Source organism: Haliotis asinina, chromosome 12, assembly GCF_037392515.1.
Source record: "Haliotis asinina isolate JCU_RB_2024 chromosome 12, JCU_Hal_asi_v2, whole genome shotgun sequence".
NCBI lineage: Eukaryota > Metazoa > Mollusca > Gastropoda > Lepetellida > Haliotidae > Haliotis > Haliotis asinina.
The window spans coordinates 57,917,170-57,927,910 of record NC_090291.1 but is presented as its reverse complement, the minus strand read 5'-3'; the positions used below and the strand labels follow the sequence as shown (position 1 = coordinate 57,927,910).

Sequence of the window (10,741 nt, the reverse complement as noted above, 5' to 3'; positions counted from 1 at the left end):
CAGGTACAACACAATACAAGAATACTATCGTTTTGATAGACCGATACACACGAGATACAGGTACACACCATACAAGAATACTATCGTTTTGATAGACAGATACACACGAGATACAGGTACACACAATACAAGAATACTATCGTTTTGATAGACAGATACACACGAGATACAGGTACACACAATACAAGAATACTATCGTTTTGATAGACAGATACACACGAGATACAGGTACACACAATACAAGGATACTATCGTTTTGATAGACAGATACACACGAGATACAGGTACACACAATACAAGAATACTATCGTTTTGATAGACAGATACACACGAGATACAGGTACACACAATACAAGAATACTATCGTTTTGATAGACAGATACACACGAGATACAGGTACACACCATACAAGAATACTATCGTTTTGATAGACAGATACACACGAGATACAGTACACACAATACAAGAATACTATCGTTTTGATAGACAGATACACACGAGATACAGGTACACACCATACAAGAATACTATCGTTTTGATAGACAGATACACACGAGATACAGGTACACACAATACAAGAATACTATCGTTTTGATAGACAGATACACACGAGATACAGGTACACACAATACAAGGATACTAACGTTTTGATAGACAGATACACACGAGATACAGGTACACACCATACAAGAATACTATCGTTTTGATAGACAGATACACACGAGATACAGGTACACACAATACAAGGATATCTTGTCGTTTTGATAGACAGATACACACGAGATACAGGTACACACAATACAAGAATACTATCGTTTTGATAGACAGATACACACGAGATACAGGTACACACCATACAAGAATACTATCGTTTTGATAGACAGATACACACGAGATACAGGTACACACCATACAAGAATACTATCGTTTTGATAGACAGATACACACGAGATACAGGTACACACAATACAAGGATACTAACGTTTTGATAGACAGATACACACGAGATACAGGTACACACCATACAAGAATACTATCGTTTTGATAGACAGATACACACGAGATACAGGTACACACCATACAAGAAATACTATCGTTTTGATAGACAGATACACACGAGATACAGGTACACACCATACAAGAATACTATCGTTTTGATAGACAGATACACACGAGATACAGGTACACACCATCAAGAATACTATCGTTTTGATAGACAGATACACACGAGTATACAGGTACACTACCATACAAGAATACTATCGTTTTGATAGACAGATACACACGAGATACAGGTACACACAATACAAGGATTACTAAAGTTTTGATAGACAGATACACACGAGATACAGGTACACACCATACAAGAATACTATCGTTTTGATAGACAGATACACACGAGATACAGGTACACACCATACAAGAATACTATCGTTTTGATAGACAGATACACACGAGATACAGGTACACACCATACAAGAATACTATCGTTTTGATAGACAGATACACACGAGATACAGGTACACACCATACAAGAATACTATCGTTTTGATAGACAGATACACACGAGATACAGGTACACACAATACAAGAATACTATCGTTTTGATAGACAGATACACACGAGATACAGGGTACAACACAATACAAGAATACTATCGTTTTGATAGACAGATACACACGAGATACAGGTACACACAATACAAGAATACTATCGTTTTGATAGACAGATACACACGAGATACAGGTACACACAATACAAGGATACTAACGTTTTGATAGACAGATACACACGAGATACAGGTACACACAATACAAGAATACTATCGTTTTGATAGACAGATACACACGAGATACAGGTACACACCATACAAGAATACTATCGTTTTGATAGACAGATACACACGAGATACAGGTACACACCATACAAGAATACTATCGTTTTGATAGACAGATACACACGAGATACAGGTACAGCACAATACAAGAATACTATCGTTTTGATAGACAGATACACACGAGATACAGGTACACACCATACAAGAATACTATCGTTTTGATAGACAGATACACACGAGATACAGGTACACACCATACAAGAATACTATCGTTTTGATAGACAGATACACACGAGATACAGGTACACACCATACAAGAATACTATCGTTTTGATAGACAGATACACACGAGATACAGGTACACACAATACAAGGATACTAACGTTTTGATAGACAGATACACACGAGATACAGGTACACACAATACAAGAATACTATCGTTTTTGATAGACAGATACACACGAGATACAGGTACACACAATACAAGAATACTATCGTTTTGATAGACAGATACACACGAGATACAGGTACACACAATACAAGAATACTATCGTTTTGATAGACAGATACACACGAGATACAGGTACACACAATACAAGAATACTATCGTTTTGATAGACAGATACACACGAGATACAGGTACACACAATACAAGAATACTAACGTTTTGATAGACAGATACACACGAGATACAGGTACACACAATACAAGGATACTAACGTTTTGATAGACAGATACACACGAGATACAGGTACACACCATACAAGAATACTATCGTTTTGATAGACAGATACACACGAGATACAGGTACACACAATACAAGAATACTATCGTTTTGATAGACAGATACACACGAGATACAGGTACACACAATACAAGAATACTATCGTTTTGATAGACAGATACACACGAGATACAGGTACACACAATACAAGGATACTAACGTTCGGACGCAGTGGCCTGCGGTCACAGCCCATGTAGGGGAGATGAGAACAGCACCACACCCATGGTTGCCTCGGTACATGACCTCCGCCATCCACGGCCAAGTCCCGGGGTTGGCAGCTTGGCCGCCGGCAATACGGCTTGAGCGAGGTCGGTGACCACATGCATCTTTAGTAAAACAAATTATCCTTGGAACAGAAGAATCCTTTCACATGACATCTGGAGATATGTAAATACATCAGTCCCACGTCACTTCTTATTTGAAAAATCTACTGTCACGTTTTAGAATTTAGAAGTTCACATTCCCGCTCCGTGGGTTAATATCGCCGATAATCGGTTAAGATGAAGATAGACCAATAAACGCAGCAACTGTCTTGCATGTGCCTATACAGTGAACCCTCAGACGAGTTGACCCCTTCTATAAAATGTATTTTCAGCGTACAGATTTAAAAGACATTGACACTGTGGGTTACAGAGAGTGTTTTAACTATATTTTCAGAATACAGATTTAAAGACCGTTGGTGGCTGGAAGCGGTTTCATGGTTCACTCTTCAATGAACAACTGTCTATGGGAAACCAGGGCTGTGTTTCACAAAAGCCTCCTACATTTAGGAGGTCGTAGCCCATACGAGCTTGTTTACAATCCTCTTCCGACCTCCTTTACGACCGTTTCACATAAACGTCGTATCCCTGGGGTACTGTGGACGACTTCAGCATCACTCGATTTGTCCCCCATTGAACATGTATCAAATACTTTTGATCGACATTTGCGCCAGAGTAATCTGCCACCTCAGACACTACCAGAACTGCACGCAGCACTTAAGCCAGGGTATCAAAATATTCCTCGAGACAGCATTCGCCATCTCCTTTCCTCAATGGATCACCGCTGCCAAGCTGTTTTCGATACTAAGAAACTGACATTCCTATTGACCAAGTGGATTTACTAGCCCTATGTGGGTTTACCAAACACTTTCTTGGTTTGGTTTTGGTTTTGGTTTTGGTTTTACCAATTGTATGCTATAAACTAGGAGAGACAACTAAATCATTATGGCAAAGGTTCCTTTACTTTTGGTGATGGAAAATTGAAAATACACAGAAATGTTGATGACATATGTATATACATTTGTTATACTTGGCTTATATACACATGTACTCCGTGTTGCTGAGTGCGGCGTAAAACTAAACCCACTCACTCACATGCTCTCTGGACTGGAGGTCTTGGCCACTGTATAAAAAATCTTGAATCTTGAATCAAACACTTTCTGTGATAATCATGTTTTAGGGAATTTAAAAAATGATGATTTTCATGTTTGAGTCAGTTATATGACTCAGTATGGGTTCCAAAACAACCTATGTGGTTCCCTTCTCTAAGGGTATATTAAAGCAATACAGTTTTAAAGGGCGAGTAGACTGTGGGTAATAGCGACTAATTTACCTGTATTTACAGACTGTAGCGAGTCATTTATACGAATGATGGTGCAGCCATAGTTCATGAAATAAAATATATTCATCGTTCCACACAACGCCATGTGATTTATCGAACGGTATGGCCTTCTTCCATTGACGTCACCTCCGCAGGCCTCTGTTTGATCTACGTCCGGTTCCCATGAACCTCTGTCACCAGCGACTATGTAGGTCTGGAAATCACAACGAGCTTTCAATCAGTCCTTTGTTCTCAGCACCCAAGAAGCAAACAAACTGCTTCTTGTGCTCTAAACTGTCTTTAGAAACATGTTTGCGAAACACCGATTCGAGCACTTCAAATGGCGGTGCACAGAGTCAGTGGTGAAGCAGTATTCTCTTTCACAAGTTTAATTTGTTACATAATCATCTTTTTAAATTGACCGTTGTTGATCGAATTTAAAACTTTCTAACCTTAAACTCAAACCAGCCGTTGTATGTTTGAGAACAATCCATGTCGATGTCGATCATCCAGAAGTTGCTGCCCAGCCTGTTAGTCGGAGTGTAACCGAAGCCCTCGTTCTGTACACTGGGTCCGCCCGGAACGTGTCTAAAACATAGGCCTCTTCTTGCACATCTAAAACATAGCCGCTATTGGCCCACTTTGAACGCGTCTAAACGGTCTTAACACAGCAAACTAAAGTTTGACAACAATTGTTGTTAATTATTTTTCAGCTGTCAAAGTCGCGCTTTCACACGTCAAACACATGTTGTCAAACTTTCTACATCGGTGCTGTCATGTGACAATTTCGTTGACTGCGATTGGTTGTTTCTGAACAACACGCGTTTGACAACACTTTCGACCTCAAACTCCAGTTTGACAACACCAACAGTTTGAGAAGTTGGCTGGAATAGAGACCGATTTCTCGACAACGGTTTGACAACTCTCAAACTGGTGTTGGTGGAGCATTTTTGGAAGGTTCACATTCTCACACTCGAGTTTGAAATGTGTTGTCAAACTTTAGTTTGCTGTGTGAAGGCTGTTTAAAGCGTGTAACGGCAAACTGGTCACGATGTCTGAACTTCAGGTAGGACGTCATATAGAACGAAACATCAGGTGGTCACTTGTCCTCAGTTTCATATAGGGAGGCATATAGATACTACAGTAGGTCACGTGGTCTCATCTTCATTTAGGGAGGCCTATAGAACGATAACTCCGTAAGTCAAATGGTCTCAGTTAGGGAGGCCTATAGAACGATATCTCAGTAAGTCACATGGTTTCAGTTAGGGAGGCCTATAGAACGATATCTTAGTAAGTCACATGGTCTCAGATTCTGTTAGGGAGGCCTATAGAACGATATGTCAGTAAGTCACATGGTCTCAGCTTCAGTTAGGGAGGACTATAGAACGATATGTTAGTAAGTCACATGGTCTCAGGTTCAGTTACGGGGGCCTATAGAACGATATCTCAGTAAGTCACGTGGTCTCAGTTTCAGGTAGGGAGGCCTATAGAAAGATATCTCAGTAAGTCACACGGTCTCAGTTAGGGAGGCCTATAGAACGATATCTCAGTAAGTCACATGGTCTGAGATTGGGAGGCCAATAGAACGATATCTTAGTAAGTCACATGGTCTCAGGTAGGGAGGCCTATAGAACGATATCTCAATAAGTCACATGGTCTCAGATTCAGTTAGGGAGGCCTATAGAACGATATCTCAGTAAGTCACATGGTCTCAGTTAGGGAGGCCTATAGAACGATATCTCAATAAGTCACATGGTCTCAGATTCAGTTAGGGAGGCCTATAGAACGATATCTCAGTAAGTCACATGGTCACAGGTTCAGTTAGGGAGGCCTACAGATCGATATCTCAGTAAGTCATGTGTTCTCTACGTCAGACAGGGAGGCCTACAGATCGATATCTCAGTAAGCCATGTGTTCTCTACGTCAGATAGGGACGTATATAGAACAATATCTCCGTAATACAATAAGTTGGTCTAAACTTCAGATTTTAGCAGAAGTAAGTGAGTATGTCACGTTGCAGTAGGTTCTTTTGGAGCTTTGTCATCTCGATGTAGAAAGATACCTTTACGTTTCAATGTGGTCAAGTGGTCAGGCATCATAAACCTGAGCAGGACGTCGGTGTTTTACCGTGGCCTTGTTTGTGGAATAGACAAACCATCCTATCCTTTCTGCAGACTCAGAAAATCGGATTACTTATTCGTGGTCCATATCATTGGAGTTCCGCGGGGCGTTTGGCCGTGGAAAGAGTGCTGGTGTGTCTCAGATCCATTCCAGTCTAGGTAGCGGTCTCCTAGCGACCACGTGTAGTAGGCGCCAGCATCTGGGTGCTTTGGTACTATCCGATGTTTGATGGGTATGTGACAGGCCGAGCAGTTGCCCCTTCCTGGTGTGGTAGAAAAGAAACATCACGTTGTATCGTACATGTTTGCAGTTCCCTGTTCGGTAATTAAGATTAAATGTAACAAACATTATGGTTGGTACAGTGGGAGGGGTCGTAAAGGTCAGCTTGATAAAGGTTGTACGTGCCCAAGGCGGCAGTTGGCATGTGTTTACTCGCTGTGGCATATATTCACGTGCCTCAGATATTCATATGGCAAAGCTCTATTAACGCTATGACACACACTATTCTGTCACAGAGATTGTATGTGTTCTAGTCACCACAGTAGACTACGGATCTCTGATTGATTGAAGAAACTATGACTACGGGTCTTGCAGGTACTGTGGCTTCGTGCTTAGTTGACACGGAACGCTTTGCTTAGTTGACACGGAACGCTTTCAGTTACCTCCTCGCATGAATACATTTTCCCCGATATTTGTGTTGACGCGAATTAACACAACAGTGCGCTGGAAGGGAGATTGATACGTCACGTGGGCCACGAGAAACATCAGTAAACTTGGAAGAGCCCATGACACGGTTTTCGCCATTGTAGTGTTAAGGTACAGTGGCACTCCTGCGTGGGGCTGGCAAGCGTTATCGGGTGCTACACATCTGTTCTCTCCCAAGTCAGGTGTGTACGCATGGTATAGCGCACCTTTCACACATGATCAGGAGCAATTCAGTCTCATTGTAATAGTAACAATAATAACAATGATCATAATAATATACTACTCATAAAAGAAGAAGCACATAGCTGAAATGGTTTTATATTTCTGCAACTTTCTAAGTTTGCGTGTTCCAGGATAACGACATATGCATTGTCCAGTGGAAGTAGAGGTGGGAGGTGACAGAAACGTTAAGGTGACCACTACTACCATCAATGGTTGCCTGACATGGGGAAACTATCTAAGAATGTTCTGATATTCTACCCGCAAAGCCTGAAACAAAGCAGCAGCTCAGGTCTGCGGTTGAGGATCAGGGTGTCACAGACCATGATCCAGTTCGTCCCACAAATGTTGAGGTGGATTCAGATATAAATATCGGGAGGGCCATTCAAGAACCTGAACGTTGTGCTGAGGAAGAAAATCTCTGGACACAACTGGGAGCATACCGATATGTAACAACACACGTGTTCTTCTGTCAGGACGCGTGAGCATATACTCAGCACGAAACACGACAGTTCTCCACCTTCCAAACGGCCACAGGAGATGTTTCAACCCCAGTGTCTACGTTCATTGTTGCCGATGATGTCGTGTAAGGATACATCCCATTTGACTCAAAAGCGGACCGATGAATTACAATCTAAGTCGAAAACTAATAAACATGTAACATTCCATCATCACCATCAAAACATCAGACCGCCTAGGTGAGATTTATGAAGAATGTAAGCCCTGAAAAGGTCGTTTAACAAACTATCATTAAAATATGGACTCCGTTCACTAATTGTTCCGGGGGAGGAGTGCAGGGAAAGGGATAGGAGACAGAGGAATCACTAATTGTTACGGGGGAGGAGTGCAAGGAAAGGGATGGGAGACATGACAAACGTTACAGACAAAGTCACCCAGACAGAAGTACCTGGGAATGGAATACACAAGCAAGCTCAAGAGTGTTTGAAAGGTAGATAAGAGGGGAGGTCAGTGATAGAACCGGAATGTCTAGCTTATTTGGTGCTGAAACGCAATCTGAAAAAGATAAAAAAGATTTGTTGTTACTACTTCTCCCATGTAGCGAGTGGGACCACAGGTTGAGTTAAATGTTTCTAGCTCAGGTCAGAGGTCACACACGTGTAGATCGGTTAACGTGTCTGTGTCTTACATTGGGTTCACGGAGACCACGATCTGCAATCTCATTCCGTGTGCTGGCATTTACAATGAAGAATACTCAGTCAATCCCTATCATTAAATTGGACAATAAAACAAAATATAATATGTACAATGGCGTCAGTTAAAAAACCCATCAATTACGAAATGTATAAACATTTAAAGGAAAACATACTGTGGGAAGGTTTACTTGTCAATAGCATGTCCACAGAGAGTAACAAGAAAGCACGGTGTCCCCCTATTAGTATAGTACCGCTATAATTGTAGGTAAATTGAATGACCCACGGGAAATTTAGTATGAATGTCTCTATCCTTATAACAAGTACAAATATATGAAGCATTTCGTGAGTACTACTGTCACCATTTTTTAGAAACACATTCTTCAATACTTTGGTCACATCCTCTTTGGTGTATCATTTCATTAAAGAGTAGTATGTGTTTATTCAGTCATAAATAAGGCACATTTTACTTGTACAGGCTTAGAACAATCATATTAGTTTATGCAACACCAGTTAAAGTGAATACATAAAGATACAATGAATACATATACATGTACACATTATTATCCTGACTTCAACAGTGACAGTAGTTGATGGAGCACCACGTGTAACAAATACAGAACTACAACAGTGACAGTAGTTAATGGAGCACCACGTGTGACAAATACAGAGCTACAACAGTGACAGTAGTTAATGGAGCAACACGTCTGACAAATACAGAACTACAACAGTGACAGTAGTTAATTTAGCACCACGTGTAACAAATACAGAACTACAACAGTGACAGTAGTTAATGGGGCACCATGTGTAACAAATACAGGACTGCAACAGTGACAGTAGTTAATGAAGAACGACGTGTAACAAATACAGGACTACAACAGGGACAATAGTTGATGGGGCACCATGTGTAACAAATACAGGACTGCAACAGTGACAGTAGTTAATGAAGAACGACGTGTAACAAATACAGGACTACAAGAGGGACAATAGTTAATGGGGCACCATGTGTAACAAATACAGGACTGCAACAGTGACAGTAGTTAATGAAGAACGACGTGTAACAAATACAGGACTACAACAGGGACAATAGTTAATGGGGCACCATGTGTAACAAATACAGGACTGCAACAGTGACAGTAGTTAATGAAGAACGACGTGTAACAAATACAGGACTACAACAGGGACAATAGTTAATGGGGCACCATGTGTAACAAATACAGGACTGCAACAGTGACAGTAGTTAATGAAGAACGACGTGTAACAAATACAGGACTACAACAGGGACAATAGTTAATGGGGCACCATGTGTAACAAATACAGGACTGCAACAGTGACAGTAGTTAATGAAGAACGACGTGTAACAAATACAGGACTACAACAGGGACAATAGTTAATGGGGCACCATGTGTAACAAATACAGGACTGCAACAGTGACAGTAGTTAATGAAGAACGACGTGTAACAAATACAGGACTACAACAGGGACAATAGTTAATGGGGCACCATGTGTAACAAATACAGGACTGCAACAGTGACAGTAGTTAATGAAGAACGACGTGTAACAAATACAGGACTACAACAGGGACAATAGTTAATGGGGCACCATGTGTAACAAATACAGGACTACAACAGGGACAATAGTTAATGGGGCACCATGTGTAACAAATACAGGACTACAACAGTGGCAGTGGTGAATGGAGCACCACGTGTACGAAATACAGGACTACAACAGTGAGAGTAGTTAATGGGGCACCACGTGTACGAAATACAGGACTACAACAGTGACAGTAGTTCATGGAGCACCATGTGTAACAAATACAGGACTACAACAGTGACAGTAGTTAATGAAGCACCACGTGTAACAAATACAGGACTACAACAGTGACAATAGTTAATGGAGCACCATGCCTAACAAATACAGGACTACAACAGAGACAGTAGTTAATGGGGCACCATGTGTAACAAATACAGGACTACAACAGTGACAGTAGTTAATGGAGCACCATGTGTAACAAACACAGGACTGCAACAGTGACAGTAGTTAATGAAGCACCACGTGTAACAAATACAGGACTACAACAGTGACAATAGTTAATGGAGCACCATGCCTAACAAAGACAGGACTACAACAGAGACAGTAGTTAATGGGGCACCATGTGTAACAAATACAGGACTACAACAGTGACAGTAGTTAATGGAGCACCATGTGTAACAAACACAGGACTACAACAGTGACAGTAGTTAATGGAGCACCATGTGTAACAAATACAGGACTACAACAGTGACAGTAGTTAATGGGGCACCATGTGTAACAAATACAGGACTACAACAGTGACAATAGTTA

The 10,741-nt window shown here is 41.0% G+C and overlaps 1 protein-coding gene across 1 annotated transcript in view; it reads right to left on the bottom strand.

The window, feature by feature from the left end:
• The window catches only part of LOC137259021 (serine protease 33-like), an 18,879-nt gene extending 11,736 nt beyond the window's left edge, over positions 1 to 7,143 (bottom strand). Inside the window, exons 1-5 of the mRNA XM_067796722.1 lie at positions 6,986 to 7,143; positions 6,396 to 6,585; positions 4,655 to 4,790; positions 4,215 to 4,416; positions 2,782 to 2,947 (exon numbers count right to left, since the gene is read on the bottom strand). Coding sequence (XP_067652823.1) covers positions 2,782 to 2,947; positions 4,215 to 4,416; positions 4,655 to 4,790; positions 6,396 to 6,585; positions 6,986 to 7,127 — 836 coding nt within the window. The 5' untranslated portion in view covers positions 7,128 to 7,143. The remainder of the gene's footprint in view (positions 1 to 2,781; positions 2,948 to 4,214; positions 4,417 to 4,654; positions 4,791 to 6,395; positions 6,586 to 6,985) is intronic.
• Between the last annotated feature and the right edge of the window lie 3,598 nt (positions 7,144 to 10,741).